This window comes from Podarcis pityusensis (assembly GCF_964106645.2).
Source record: "Podarcis pityusensis genome assembly, chromosome: 13".
Taxonomy (NCBI): Eukaryota; Metazoa; Chordata; class Lepidosauria; order Squamata; family Lacertidae; genus Podarcis; species Podarcis pityusensis.
Genome location: NC_138038.1, coordinates 44,422,740 through 44,438,843, shown reverse-complemented (window position 1 = coordinate 44,438,843; position 16,104 = coordinate 44,422,740). Strand labels below are relative to the sequence as shown.

Below are 16,104 nucleotides of genomic sequence, written 5' to 3'. Positions count from 1 at the left end.
GTCTGTGACACACACGTAGCGTCTTACATCTCCCGCCTCCCCCCCCCCATTACAAAAAGGAGCGTTGCCCGAGCAGATACGCGATCGTCCTGCCCGATCCTGCGAGCGCATTCAAACATCTGGAGAGAAAGTGTGTGGGTGGGAGGGTGGGAGGGGGGAAACTTTCACTGCGGCTCCACCCCCGCTATTCTCCCCACCCCAAAAGCACCTGCCTTCTTGATCCCTCCTCCCCATGCCTCTTAGAGGGGGGTGGACTTTGGTCCAGATCCTGACGTCACTTGGAGGGGGGGCTGCCTCTGCCTTTACCTGCCAGCCCGCGCAGTATCCGAGTCCAAAGGAAACCTCGACGAAGGGTGTCACTGCTACAGCCGCGCGTCTTCGCCGTCGGAGCTTCTCCCTTTTGCCTGCCTGCTTGCCAGACCACCCACCCCTCCCCTCCCGGTTCTCGCCATCCCATAATCTGCTTTTGCCATCGCCATCCTCCTCTCGTCGTCCTCCTCCTCCTCCTCTCCATCACCATGTCTGTGATGCTGGAGACCGTCGGTTTTTTCATGGCGACCATCGGCTGCGGGATGTTGGGGATCACGCTCTTCAACAGCTACTGGAGGGTCTCCACCATCTCCGGCAACGTCATTACCACCTCCACCATCTTCGAGAACCTGTGGCAGAGCTGCGCCACCGACTCCACGGGCGTCTACAACTGCTGGGAGTTCCAGTCGCTGCTGGAGCTGCCAGGTGAGCGGCAGGGAAGGGAAAGCGGAGGAGGGGTCCTCGGATCTCGCAGGACAGGAAGGCAGGTTGGCATCCATGCATAAGGGAAGTGGGAAGGCGAGTGGCAGCTGGGTGACCGTTGGCAGGACATCGATTGGCCATGGGAATGAGAGCGAATGCCCATGGGAGTGAATCCGGTAGCCATGGGAAGGGCAGTGAATGTCCATGGGAATGACGCCAGGTGGCCATGGGAATGACAGTGAATGCCCATGGGAATGGCGCCAGGTGGCCATGGGAATGACACCAGGTGGCCATGGGAATGACAGTGAATGCCCATGGGAATGACACCAGGTGGCCATGGGAATGATACTGAATAACCTGGGAAAGACACCAGGTGGCCATGGGAATGACAGTGAATGCTCATGGGAATGACACCAGGTGACCATGGGAATGACAGTGAATGCCCATGGGAATGGCACCAGGTGGCCATGGGAATGACTGAATGCCCATGGGAATGGCACCAGGTGGCCATGGGAATGACAGTGAATGCCCATGGGAATGGCACCAGGTGACCATGGGAATGACATGCGTTGTCTATGGGAAAGACACTATATGACATACGAACCCAAGAAGAGCTTGCTGCAGGCATAGGCAAACTCGGCCCTCCAGATGTTTTGGGACTACAACTCCCATCATCCCTGACCACTGGTCCTGTTAGCTAGGGATGATGGGAGCTGTAGTCCCAAAACATCTGGAGGGCCGAGTTTGCCTATGCCTGGCTTGCTGGATCAGGCCAATGGCCTGTCTAGCCCAACATCCTGTTCTCCCAGTGGCCAACCAGATGCCTGTGGTAAACCAGCAAGCAGGATTCAAGCACAGCAGCATTCTCTCCCCCTGGTTTCTAGCAACTGGTTTTCAGAAGCATTCTTGCCTGCAGCTGTAGAGGAGGCAGAGCTTACCATCCTGGCTAGGAGCCATTGACAGCCCTCTCCTCCATGTTTCTGTCGAATCCTCTTTTTACACCACCTTGGTTGGCCATCGCTGCCTCCTGTGGCAGTGAGTTCCTTAGATTAACAAAGAGCTTTCACTTTAGCCATGGAGAATGCTTCCGAGTGGCCATGGGAACGGCACCAAGGGGTCATGGAAATGGCTCCGAACGACAGCTGCATTTGCTTCTGTTTGGGCATCCCAGAATAGTTTCTTTTCTACCCGCTTCCACCCATGCACAGGCCCCAGTCTATTTTCCTACTGGGCAGCTCTTAGTAGGCATTAGGGAGGTTTCTGGGCAAAACCCACCCAGATTGAGTCCCTTCCCATTGAACCTGTTGCAGCAAATTCCTAAGAGATCCCTTCCTCTCTTTACCCCTTTCCTCCAGGCTGGATGCCTCGCCTATACATTCATTTCTGGAAAAGCAGGGTGAAGGGGGACCAGATTTGTTACACCACCTGCCTGCGGCAGCTGGGAGGCAACCCAAAGGAGTGCTAGCTGGGTATATTTAAATCCTTTGCCCATGCTCAGAGGCGCTTTGTTAATTAGTTTGCATTTTGTATAGCGAATCTAGAGAAGAGCTCGCCAAGGCTGCCAGAAAGGGTGATCCAGAATTTTAAACTCTGCCCCGGGATAAACTGCCAAGTCAGCATGCCCTATGTATTATACTAGCTTATATAACTAACGGCCAGTCGGACCTTTCAGCGGGCATGCAAAAGCCATGACAGAAGTTCCTCTGAGCATGTGCAGAGCAATCTCCTTTTCCCATTAGATCTGGCTTCGATGCAGGCTAGAAACCTTCTGTTACATCTTTCTGCCAAGATTCTCCCGGATCTTGAATAGTTGCATGACAGGCAGAAATCCAACAGATGTAGCTTCCATCAGCATCGAGCTAAGGTAGCGCTACAAAGAGTTTCCTCCGTGGAATTTCTGCGGAAGAGACAATCTGGGAAAGCAATCTCCTTTCCCTTTCCCAGCTAAGCACTGTTGGGCGGTGGGGGGGGGGGGGGCGTGCGATATGGGTACAGTACCGGTTCGATTGACCATGATGGAATTAGACTTCTGTGTCAAAAAAAACCCACACAGTCCTGAACCATTTTGATGCAGTGTTCTGGGGCATGTGCAGAGTGCTTTTCTCTCTCCGCACCCCTACACATCTGGGGTTTGGGGAAGCGCTTCCGTCTTAGAGGGGGGGGGGGGAAATGCCGATTGTGAGCGTTTCTCCTAAGGCCCTGCAGGGGACAGCGATGAGCAATGAAATGATCTCCGACAGGAAAATAGGTTACAAGAGAGTAAACTGCCTTTTGGCTGCAACTGTCACCTCATGCGCCAAACGGGGTTGTTGTGTTAGTCTGCATCCTGGAAGGTTGTTTGCAGAATGGTTCTGCTAGCTGCAAACGTTCAGAACAGCTGTGTATCTGCTGGCACGTGGGGAAGGTAACATCATGGGAAAAACCCAAAACAAAAGCCGTCCTTTCCGGGGGGCTGAAGGGGGCTGGCGACTGTGTGCAAACCGAGGTTGCCAACTGCTCGCGCGGCTGTGCTTTTAACCGCAGCTCGATGCAAGGCGTGGCGCGTACTGTTCGCGAATTGCCACCGATGCTTGTGATCTCTCCTCTCCAAACCGCTGCAGGCTGCTGTCTGCTAAGTGTATTCAGTTGCTCTGCCTATGACCATTCCCTCTGTTTCCGATGTCCAGGCTTTGAATGCGTCGGTTATGTAGCCGAAATGGAACCTCCCTGCGCAAGGGGGATCCATCACAGGCAGCCTTAGAAGAACCCTAAAGTCTGAGGATATGTAGAACGCTTTAGGAGGGGGCGGGACTAAGGGAGAGAACTCCCCGCCCCCCAAAAGAGCTTCTGCCCAATAAGAACCGAGCAAACTTAGTGGCTTCAGAATGCTGACCGACAGTAAGGAGAGAGGGATGGAATGGAGTACCGGTAACTTAGGAAAGGGCATGGCTGGCTGGCTGGCTTGCATCATGAACAGGAGCGTTTCAACAGGCACCGCTTTGTTGTGCTTTACTAATATAAAAGCAGAGGAGGCAGTTGGTAGCAGATGGTCCTGTGCGGGTAGGGATGGAATAATCTGGCCACGTTGCTTTCTCGCAGCATCTCGGGTTTTTTTCTAAACTTTGCACTGAGATACAGAGTGGTGTAGTGGCTGGGCAACCTTAAGTCAGTCACTCACTCTCAACCTACCTTACAGGGTTGTTGTAAATGATAGATTGGAGAGGACCTCTTACACCACCCTGAGCTCCTTGAGAAAAGACAGGATCTAAATGTAATAATAATAATAATAATAATAATAATATTAAAAAACCAGTTGGTTTTTTTAAGAACTCATGAAAATTCACTAGCATTCTTAGTGTGAATTTATCCTAACACTTTTTTTGCATGCAATTTTGCTTAACATACCAAAGAAAAGAGAAAATCTGTCATTTTTGCAAAGCAATTCTCCCCAGCAGAATGCATTTGTATATGTTAGACTCACAAATACATTTGAATAGGTTGTTTTCACTTATAAATGAATTCTCGTGCACACTTCACTCTGGTGTTTGCCTTTTTGTACACATTGCCAAGCTGAAGAACAGCAGTGCCAAACTCACAGAAGTGTGAATATTGAAGGATGGCTCCCGGCTGTGTTTTGGCTCGCTTTTTCTCTTTGAAAGTGTGCATTAGGTAGGTTCACCTTTAAATGCCAATGGGATCCCTTCCCATCTTTAGGTGCAGGTCAGTGGGAGGGGGACAATCAATTGGAGGAGGCTTTGAGGTCTTCTTCGCCAGAATCCCTCCTTCTCCTGGGATCTGTTCCCGCTGGGTCATCAATCACCCCATCATGAGCAGGAACAGGCTCAGCCGGAAGACATTTTGCTGCCTTGGGCAAAGGACAAGCTGGACCTCCTAGTGCCTCCAACATCCTCCATGTCACATAAAGATGACGAGTAGCCTGGTACCTGAATATTGGTTCATCACTGGCAAGAGGACAGCATCCTTCAGGGCACCTGAGGACAGCAGGACAGTTTTTAGGGAGTGCAGGACAGGCTGTGAGGCACACTTATCTCTCATCCTCCTTGCTAGGGAACAGCTAACCTGTCAATTTTGTTCTCTCCCAATGTTTCATTTTTCCAGTCTTCAAGTTCAGCTCTCTACATTTTGACATCAGTTACCAATTTTTAACTCTGCGAATAAATAAGTAAACTTAAATTCAATCCAACTTTTTTTAAAAAAGGTCTCATGAAAAAAATCACCAGTGATTCCCACCCACCCACCCAATATACACATTTTTGTATGTGGTTTTGCCTACTACAGTGGTACCTTAGTTCTCAAACTTAATCCGTTCCAGAAGTCCTTTCCAAAACCAAAGCATTCCAAAACCAAGGCGTGCTTTCCCACAGAAAGTAAAGCAAAACAGATTAATCCATTCCAGACTTTTAAAAACAACCCCTAAAACTGCAATTTAACATGAATTGTACTATCTAACAAGACTATTGATCATTATAATGAAAGCAATAATCAATGCACTGTACTATAAAATAAATAAGGCAGTATTATAGATGATAAAATTTTTTTTAAAAAAATTCTTACCTGCACTGATGATAGTCATTGTTTGGATGGGGGGGCTTTTATCCATTTCCACAGTCACACAATCAATCAATCAGTAGCTGAACTGAGTTCCACACAGTCACAAAAACAAATTAACCGAAAAAGCCTTAGAAACAAAAATGCAAAATAAATAGTAAAAACAAAAGCGCCAAACTTAATCTGTTCTGGAAGTGCGTTTGACTTCCGAAATGTTTGAAACCCAAGGTCCAGCTCCTGATTGGTGCAGGTGCCCTGGAAACAATAGCCGACAGCTGCATCGGATGTTCGGCTTCCGAAAAACATTTGAAACACTTACTTCCAGGTTTTCTGCGTCTGAGAACCAAGACGTTTGAGAACCAAGGTACCACTGTATATACATTTTTGTCAGCACTTTCCACTAATAATAAACTTTTTTTTTTTTGCATGCTATTTTCACAAATACAACATGCCTTTTTTCATGCACACATCACCCTGATGCATTTTGTACACATTAGTGGGATGGAGAACGGCACTGCAAAATTCAGAGAGGTGCAAATGGAGAGTTTGGCTTCCCTCTTCAGCTCAGCTGGAGTTTATTGAGCTGTGGGAGCCATTGGTAGTTGGCCTATGTGTGAGTCAGCGTGTTTGCCACAGGAAAGAAGGGTGGGTGGAGGTGGGAAGAAAGAGATTTCAACACCTGGACAATGAACTGAGGCAGGACTGATGACCACAGAGCTGTCCTCAGACTGGCAGATAGGAGAGTCTGGGCCAAAAAAGGATGTGAGCGGGGAATGGCAGAACCTGTTTTTTACTTCCCTGTTTATTCTCTGAGACACACCTCCTCTGGCACAATCGGTCTCCCCTACCACCCTTCAGCAAAGATCTGGAATTGAAGCAGAAAGTGTGATGGAAGAAGAGGAGTGCAGATCTCCTATAGCGACAGAGTGAGATGTGTGACAATGCTGGACAAGGATTCAGAGTCAAATAATAATATAATAAAAATTTATTATTTATACCCCACCCATCTGGCTGGGTTTCTCCAGCCACTCTGGGCGGCATCCAACAAAATATTAAAATACAATAGTCTGTTAAACATTAAAAGCTTCCCTAAACAGGGCTGTCTTCAGATGTCTTCTAAAAGTCTGGTAGTTTTTTCTCTCTTTAACATCTGGTGGGAGGGTGTTCCACAGGGCGGGTGCCACTACTGAGAAGGCCCTCTGCCTGGTTCCCTGTAACTTGGCTTCTTGCAGCAAGGAAACTGCCAGAAGGCCCTCAGCGCTGGACCTCAGAGCGATGGGGGTGGAGACGCTTCTTCAGGTATACTGGACCGAGGCCGTTTGGGTAGTGTAATCCACATGCTCCAGCTGTTCCTATCTTACCAGGGAAAGTCTGTGTTGTTCCTGGGGGGCTTTTCAGCAGGCAACTTGTCTGCTGCAAATTATTGCCCACATTTTTAAAAGCCATTGCCTTCATGGGCGTAGCAGCCAGGATTTATGTTGTGCGGGGTGGGGGGGCGGGACACCCTGCTGTCGCCTCCTCTGTCTGGTTCTGTCTACCAGATTCAGAATGAAATGTCTCAGCAGCAGTTGTTACCAATTACTTTCTTTTGAACCCAAGGGCTCAGAAAAGCTGTCAAAATCTTTGTACCATTTCTACTTTTAGTTTTTGTTTTTTCTTGAATTTTTTTTAAATTAATTTTCAATTACAATAATCCAATAAAAGGATCATTTTAACATTGCCAAATTATAATACCATTAATAATGCCAATCATTCAAAAGCCAAATTATACAATGCTAGAGTTGATGATTTGATGATTTACTATATTTTTGGATTCCAAAATCTTATAAACTTCCATTATACTCCAGTCTGAATAACAAACCCTTATACCGCAACTGCAGTTTTAATGACTTCCATCTGCATTAACACATTGATTTAGAGTCCCACAGGCAAAGCATTCAAACTCTCTCTTTGTTCTTCTTGTGTGTGGCAATTATTCTGTCCATGATGTTTCTTCCTCAATTTCTAATTTTAGTTAAGTATTTTAATTTATTTCCTTGATTTGGTGGAGGGGCAGCTGCCTCACCCCCCACCCCACCCCGGCTACATCCATGCTTGCCTTCTTAAAATGTGAACGTTAGTTCCTTTTGGATAAACCCGAGTTTGTTCTTTTTAAAAAGGAACTTTCCAAGTTCTGCTCTAGGGGGTGGTTTGAGAGGACATAAGGCAACCACCTTGTTTGGAACTACAGTGGTACCTCGTGTTAAGTACTTAATTCGTTCCGGAGGTCTGTTCTTAACCTGAAACTGTTCTTAACCTGAAGCACTACTTTAGCTAATAGGGCCTCCTGCTCCCGCCGCGCCGCTGGAGCACGATTTCTGTTCTCATCCTGAAGCAAAGTTCTTAACCTGAAGCACTATTCTGGGTTAGCGGAGTCTGTAACCTGAAGCGTATGTAACCTGAAGCGTATTGCTGTAAAGCAAATCTGGGTCTGGTCTGTGCCCAGGGAACTGCACAATGTATCACCTTGGTTTCCTTGATGGAAGAAAGGCAGGATCAAAAAGCAAGAAGATCAATGGATAATTAAACCAAGGCTGGCTTTACCATGGAGCAAAACGAAGCAGTAGCGCAGGGCGACAACTTCATGCACCCGGCCTCTATCTCTGTGTACCTTTAAAAAAACACACAAAAAAGTGATATGCGGAAGGTCAAATGGTTAAAAATGGCATTTTAAAGAGCCATTGATTTGGCTTATTTGCTTGTGGGAAGCATTATCAACAGAGTTCAAACAGTCACACCCCCCCAAAGAAAAGGTAAAGGGATTTGTGGTTTTGGCATGCACAGTTCGGTTTCATTGTTTATATGACAATAGCCCTCAGTGTGTGTATAGTGTGTCTGTGTGAGAGAGAGAGCTATACTACTGGGCAGAACCACAGGTGTGAAAAACTCCTCAAATGACACCTTTGCTTTACTCCAAAAGCTACCTTTCCGGAACTCGAGGCTAATACCATGTCCAGGGGGTTGGGGGGAGGCAGAAAAAAATGCAGAGGTACCTCGGGTTAAGTACTTAATTCGTTCCGGAGGTCCGTACTTAGCCTGAAACTGTTCTTAACCTGAAGCACCACTTTAGTTAATGGGGCCTCCTGCTGCCGCCGCGCTGCCGGAGCACGATTTCTGTTCTCATCCTGAAGCAAAGTTCTTAACCTGAGGTAATATTTCTGGGTTAGCGGAGTCTGTAACCTGAAGCGTATGTAACCTGAAGTGTATTTAACCTGAGGTACCACTGTATAACGGGATTGTTTTGCCATGTTTTTGTGTTACAAATCTCAATTACCGATGTTTTCCTGTGTTCCAAAGAAATTGCTTTATTGCGTATTTTAGTTACCTATGGGTTTTTATAATTGATTTTATACTTGTAAACTGCTAGACTAATACTTGGAGGCGGTGATGATGTGGGTCAGTAAACTGACGCTGAATCCCAAATAGACAGAGGTGTGAGGCGACCCGAATTCTCACATCCAGGAGGTGGGGAGATGGCCCTTTTTGGACTGAGATGACTTGGCCACTGAACTCCACGCTCCGGTAACTTCCAGATCGGATTATTGCAATGCGCTCTGCGTGGGTCTGCCTTTGAAGAGCTCTTCAATTGCTCCAAAGTGCAGCAGCCAGATTACTGTGTTTAGGGCTTGCATGTTTAGAACTCATTCCTGTTTTAAAACAGCTGCACTTTGAGCAATTGTGAGGCCCAATTCAAGGTGCTCACGTTAGTGTTTAAAGCCCTAAATGACTCAGGCCCCCAATAACCTGAGAGACTACCTCCTTCCCTACAGACCCTAAGATCGGAGGAGCATGAGGCTCTCAATCTCAGGGTTGTGGGTTCCAGCCCCATGTTGGGCAAAAGATTCCTGCATTGCAGGGGGTTGGACTTGATGACCCTGCTGTCCCTTCCAACTCTATGATTCTGTGACCCTCTCATTTGTTCCACCACCCTCAGAAGTTCGGATGGTGGCTGTGGCCCTGGAGTGTGCGTTCTCTGTGGCAGCTCCTGAGTTGGGAAACTCGAACCCAAATTTCAGGGTTGTGTTGGAAAGTTCTGCCTGGGTCAACACTGATCAGCTTTTTCGCTATTCCTCTCCAGCTTACCTGCAGGCATCCCGAGCTCTCATGATCAGTGCGTTGGTGCTGGGCTTCTTGGGGATCCTGTGTGGCATGTTGGGTCTGCAGTGCACCAAGGTGGCAGAGGGGAACCCCAACGTCAAGGCAAAGATGGCGGCTCTCGCGGGCTGCATGTTCATCTTGGCTGGTAAGTGGAGCGAAAAGAGGAAGCCTTACGACTGTTGACCAAGACGGAAATTACTTGCTGAGCAATTTTCCTGGATTCAAAGCTGGAGATTGTTCATAAGCCTTTTGGTTGGAGTGGGGAACCTCTCTTATCTGGCACTGGGGATTCTGCCCCCTGGACACACCCCTCTCCTCAAGCCCCACCCACTTAGCAGTCCTACTTACTGTCAGGATGCTATCAGCGGCTCCTAGCTGGTTGCCCAGGAAAGTATAAAGACAAGGAATAGTTTTTTACCACCCTTTTTTATTTCAGTCTTCATAGAGAGAGGCTATAGAACCCAGTCCTTTGGATAATAGCACTGTCCTGAATGAACGTCTCCCACTTCCTCGTTCGTCATTCTCATTGTCTTCTCTATGGGTGCCTCTGTCTTTGAGCTCTTTGCTCTCCTACTTTTAAGGCTCGCCGGGTTCTGGGAGATGGAGGGTCTGCAATGCTTTCTAATAACAATGTGTCAGCCGGGTGTTGTTCTGGCTCTCCCGTGATTTCCCAGCTTTTCCTCTCATCTGCCTCTGAGCTGTGACCTCCCTCAAACCCCTGTTGTAAATCTATACTGTCTTCCTCTTCCTCCTCCCTGGAAGGGTCAGGATGGGGAGGCAGTATCCACCATTCCTCCTCTGCCCAGTCCCTGACGCTTACCTATCCTTCCCAGAGTGTTTTTGCTTGGCTGCAATGGGTCCTTGAATTCTGACAAGGCCTCTTGCTTGCTTGGATGGAGAATAAGAAAGGGGAGGGTATGAACATTATGTACAGATATTATTTATTTGTGTAGCTGAAGCCAGTGCAAAAACAAAATACATAAAACAGAATTAAATGCATTGCACAGCCAAACTATTTCTTAAAACCAGGCATTCTGTCATAAGAGTCTGCTGCTCGGAAGCATTTTAACTATCAACCCTACAAACTTTTCTCCCTAAAATTGCTGCTCTAAAGGCAAAAGAAGTGCTGTGTTCACAGAGGGGTGTGTGGTGGAACTAGCCAACTGTAGAAAGCTAGATGCAAAATAGACACCAGCTGCTCATGCCCATTTTTTCCTCTGGCTCCACCCAACATTGCCATGTGTCTCTTGGAAGGTCCGACAGATGGGAACCTGACCCTCCGTCTGAAAGTGGTTCCCCACCATTGCTTGGGGTCTCCCTGCGGCGCAGGAGACACAGAACAAGCAGGGAAGGTTGTCATTATTTTACCTCCTGCCACATCGGGAGATTTAATAAAACTGGAGGAGGAACCTTTCTCAGCCTGAGGGTCTCATCTCCTTAATAAAAAATGTTGTTGGGACCATATGCCCAGTAGAAGTTTCTGCATACATGGACATGCTTACACACACACACACACACACACACACACCCCTCTCCATCTGGGCATCATCACAGTTCAGGGACACAATCCAGCATTGCAAAAACATTCAAGGAGGGTGCAGAGCAAGGCTGTGACTTGTGGAGGATCTCAAGGGCCAGACTGAAGAAACTTAAGGGCCGCATTTGACCCCTAGTTCTTTCCCAAGTAAGTCTTGTCCTCCTCTGCTGGCGATTGTTGACAGTCTGCTTGAGCTACCAAAAGCATCCCTCTTTAGTACGCAGAGATGTGCCAGGGCTTCGTCCTGTCCTAAACAACCTTTCTTTTTCTCCTTGTTCAGGTATCTGCGGGATGGTGACCATCTCCTGGTATGCCTTCAATATTACCCGGGATTTCTTTAACCCCCTCTTCGTTGGCACAAAGTAAGTCTGCCAAGTGGCAGGAGGGGTGGGGATGGGGTGTCAGATCAAAGGACCCCGAACAACAATGAAATAGGGGAAGAGAGGCAGTGCTTCCTTCTAGACTGTCTTAATGACTGGATCTTTCTTTACAATGACTTTACTGTCATATATAAAATACTTAAATAAATTAGCATTAGCATTAGCAGACTTCAAGGACCCAGGCAAAAGCATTTAGGGTGCCTTGCGGGACCAGGGAGGGGGTGTGGCCTGAAGAGAGGAGGTGTTGCCTGGGGAGAGGGGGAGTGGCCTGGGGAGAGTCTCATGGGCCAATTAGAGAGGACTGGGTGGGCTGCATTTGGCCCCTGGGCCTGCAGTTCCTGACCCCTGTTTTACAGGACATGCCCTTGACTGCTTTTGCATATCATAAGAGTTGAGGGTAAAGAGTTTTATTATCCATGTAGTTTAGTTGACCTCAGCACAGGGTGCCTGTTGCCCTGCAGATGGTGTTGGACTACAACTCCCAACATCCCTGACCCTTGGGCTTGCTGGCTGCAGGGGCTGATGGGATCTGGAGTCCAACCGCATCATCACTGGCATGCCATGTTTTTTGCAAACATCTCCCCCCCCCCCCCATGTTTGCTTTTGCAAACTGAATTCCTTTTGGATGACAAAATGTGACGAAAGGATTTTAACCCAAGATTCCTTTGGGATGGTTTCCAACATGCAGGTATGAAATTGGACCTGCCCTCTACCTCGGCTGGAGCGCCTCACTGCTTGTGATAATTGGAGGAGGATGCCTGTTCAGTTCGTGTAAGACCCATTTGTCCCAGGACAAGAGGTGAGAGCAATCCTGGCTCCAAACTTTTCGTGGGGTGGGTAGAGGGTCTTGTGCCTTCCTCCCTTTCCCCCTCTGGGTCCTAGCTGAAGGACCAGGTGTGCAGCCTGGGAGTCATTTTGGACTCACAGCTGTCCATGGAGGTGCAGGTCAATTCTGTGTACAGGGCAGCTGTCTACCAGCTCCATCTGGTACGCAGGCTGAGACCCAACCTGCCCGCAAACTGTCTCACCAGAGTGGTGAATGCTCTAGTTATCTCCCACTTGGACTACTGCAATGCGCTCTATGTGGAGCTACCTTTGAAGGTGACCGGAAACTGCAACTAATCCAGAATGCGGCAGCTAGACTGGTGACTGGGAGTGGCCGCCGAGACCATATAACACTGGTCCTTAAAGACCTACATTGGCTCCCAGTACGTTTCCGAGCACAATTCAAAGTGTTGGTGCTGACCTTTAAAGCCCTAAACGGCCTTGGCCCGGTATACCTGAAGGAGCGTCTCCACCCCCATTGTTCTGCCCAGACACTGAGATCCAGCTCAGAGTGCCTTCTGGCGGTTGCCTCCCTGCGAGAAGTGAGGTTACAGGGAACCAGGCAGAGGGCCTTCTCGGTGGTGGCGCCCGCCCATCAGATGCCAAAGAAATAAACAACTACCTGATTTTTAGAAGACATCTGAAGGCAGCCCTGTTTAGGGAAGCTTTTAATGTTTGATGTTTTATTGTGTTTTTAATATCCTGTTGGGAGCCGCCCAGAGTGGCTGCGGAGGCCTGGCCAGATGGATGGGGTATAAGTAATAAATTATTATTATTATTACCCAGAAAGAAAAGGGAAGGCAATGAGAGGTTGTTATGACTTCCTGCCTTTTGGCTATTTGTCCATCTAGCTTAGAATTGTCTTTTCCAGGGACGGGGAGACTGGGTACCTCCAGAAGTTGCTGGACTCCAACTCCCATCAGCTCCAGCCAGCATGCCCAATGGGCAGGGATGATGGCAGTTGTAGTCTCACAAATCTATGGAAGGCCACAGGTTCCCTTATAAAGTGGGATGGTTATGAAAGCAGCAAGAAAAGGGGTGGAGGCAATTCTGAGAGGAAGCAACAAGGCCGAAGCCACGTCAAAATTTATCGAATCGTAACCCCCCAACATCTGTTTTTGTGTCTTCACAGCTACACTTATCCATACAAGGCCCCCAAGAGTGTCCTGTCAGCCCCCACCAACACAGCCCCTCGCCCCCGCAGGGAGTCTAACGCCAGCAGCAACGGAAAGTATGGGAAGAACGCTTACGTCTAAGCCTTTGCAGTGGGGTGACCACCCCTTTCTGTTTGCATTTTTCCAAAAGAGACGTTTTCAGATGCTTTCCTGGTTGCACAGGAACCCAAAGGCTTTTTTTACGGAGCTCGCAAGCCATGGTAGGAAGGGCTCTCTTTCTCTCTCTCATATCCCACTCTCTGCTCCAATTCCTTTGGACATTTCTGGTGATGATGATGATGGTAATAGGAACTGGACAAAGACAGTGACTCCACAACGACCCTGGAAAATGCTGCACGGTGTTCAGTTCTTCAATGCGGAGGAGAGCTGTCTACATATAATGATTTTGCCTTCCTTCTCCTCTGAATGGAAACTGTTCCCTGTTGGTCAGTTAACCCTGGCTTGCTAGGTTTTGGCTAGCATGTCGTTGGGAGCAGATGGCTTCTTAAAACGACAGAGGCAGGGGATGAAATCACACCATTTCTCTTGGGAGAAATAACTTCTCGTCTGTTCCAGACACTTGCACAGGTCATATGCGCTTGGTGATCGGGAGAGAGGCCAAAAAAGATTTTGAACGTGCTCAGAAGAACTGGTTTTTATCCTTACTTCCTACAGCCCAAAGCGCCAAATACTTGGATTGGTCTCTATGGGGAAAGAAGTAGTCTGAATTCAAATTCACTTGTAAATAGCAACAAAATAGTATTTTCTGTAGGTTTTGTACCTCTTATCTCTGCACACCCCGACAACACCCACAATGATTGAGTTTTCTGGATGGGGGGCGGGGGAGAGAAATGATATTGAATCAGGATGACAGTACTGAATAAGGCTTACTGATACAGAATAGGATTGCTTCGGGGATTCGTAAGACAAACTTTTAAGATGTGGCTTTTTAAAGGTGTCCTCCCCATTGGACTTCCACTCCTATCAGCCCCAGTCAGCTTGGTCTGGGGTAATAGGAAGTCCAACCATAGACAGAAGACCTCTGATTCCCACTCCCTGAAGTAGCAAAGTGGCTTCAAAATGTCAAAAAGCCTAGAAATCCTGTAGAAATTTTAGCTTTTACAATAACTATCAGGTCTTTTGTTGTAAAACCAACTAGCATTGCTTCTGTATCTCATCCCTCTCTTACTAGCCTTAGGGTTTTTTGATTGCCCTTTTGTATTTGAAGATGGGGATCTGGTAGATCAAAAGACCTGGTGCTTTGTCATCATTCATCAAGCATGGCATTGGGTGTATATATTACCTCCAGCAATTCACAGCTGAAAATAGTTTGGGGTACTTTCTGGTTCCGCTAGGAGTCTCTCTCTCTCCCCCCCCCAATCATTAACTACTGCTTAGAGCACACCTCTGCCACCTTTCAGATCAGCGCTAGCTGCTATGCCCTGGTTTATTCCACAGCAGCCTCTCCCACTCTGGTGGTTGAACTACAACTCCCATCTTCCCTGACCGCTGGCCATGGTGGCCGGAGCTGACTAGAGATGAGAGTCCAGCGTCATTTGAAGGGCATCAGGTTAGGGAAAGTGGCTCCACTGCAGGGATCAATGTTATCATCTCTGCAGAGCCACAAATCGCCCTGTGAAAGGCACAGCAACATGGGCTGGTTGAAAAGTTGGCAACCAAGGAGAAGCCTTTGTTCTGCAATAACACCTCCTGGCTTGGCTCCTGAAACAGGGTGTGTAAGAAAATTGAGGTCACCCTTTCATGCAGTGTTGCTGGTTTGGATATTTCTGCTGAAAGGGCCGTGTCAGCCTTCCTCCCGGCGGGCAGGAAGTTCAAATGCAGCTGGAGGTGCATATTGAAAAGTTTTGCATTTCAGGATATGACACACCAAGCTGGTGACTTGAAAGCTCTCCAAAAGCTCTGGTTGAAAGGGATCTCTACTTCTGACAATTACACATAAGGAGGTTAATAATAGCACCTGGACTCTGGACCTGTACAGAACGTTCAACAGCTCCTCTTTGTGATAAGTATTACTCAAAGATACTCTTGTGGAGACACGGCAGCCTGGGGTAACTTGGCCTCCCTCCATCTGAGAAGAGGGGCAACTGGACTCCTATAGATAAGAAAACGCGAATTTTGCTTTGACTTTGAACCAAGTCTTTGCTCACTCAATGCTGAGAAAAACAACTCTGGGAGCACATGACCTGTGCGCTAGAAGCACTACCTTGTACATTTCAGATTTATATATTATATATATAAAATGAACATTGTTTTCAATGACAATTGACTGGTGTCTGCTGTTTACAACCAGCTGCAGGAACCCAACTAAAATAAAAGCAGGATTCTTAATCAGAACTAAAGTAGGGCAACCCAGCCAGGACTGATGGCAACGTCCTACAACCAAGTGCTCTGAAATGACTTCGGACCAAACTTCACTGGCAATGCTCCATGCTCCGATCTTTTCATTCAGGAGCTGCTCATCACAACCCCAACTCTTAACACACTGACACACACTGACACACACACACACACACACACACACACACACACTAACCAAAAAAGGCCCTTGGCATTTAAGGACCATGGTACAGGGAGCTCCATAGTCATGACAACCTTGCGAGGTCCTATCATTCATCTCCCCATCCCTAATTACAGGAGGGCTGAAAAAAACCTCTATTTATCCTCTTGCAAAAGACTCCTGTGCCCCAGTCCCGATAGTGCCTGGGGGCTCCGGAAAGAAGTCCTTTCAGCAGCGTGGTGTACCGAATCCACTTATGTTTGCTCCCAAGGC

General features: G+C 47.8%; 1 protein-coding gene across 1 annotated transcript; it reads left to right on the top strand.

Moving 5' to 3' along the window:
• Positions 1-334: 334 nt before the first annotated feature.
• On the top strand, positions 335-15,596 carry CLDN15 (claudin 15). Its single transcript, XM_080977745.1, has 5 exons — positions 335-735; positions 9,398-9,562; positions 11,235-11,316; positions 12,023-12,133; positions 13,292-15,596. Exons 1-5 carry the CDS (start codon positions 519-521, stop codon positions 13,413-13,415), a joined length of 699 nt encoding a protein of 232 aa, XP_080833871.1. The 5' UTR covers positions 335-518; the 3' UTR covers positions 13,416-15,596.
• The last annotated feature ends 508 nt before the right edge of the window (positions 15,597-16,104 follow it).

Coding starts and splice junctions, on each gene's coding strand:
- CLDN15 (XM_080977745.1), top strand. CDS start 519: ATGTCTGTGATGCTGGAGACCGTCGGTTTTTTCATGGCGACCATCGGC. Junction 9,563..11,234: donor CTGCATGTTCATCTTGGCTG/GTAAGTGGAGCG, acceptor CTCCTTGTTCAG/GTATCTGCGGGATGGTGACC. Junction 11,317..12,022: donor CCCCTCTTCGTTGGCACAAA/GTAAGTCTGCCA, acceptor TCCAACATGCAG/GTATGAAATTGGACCTGCCC.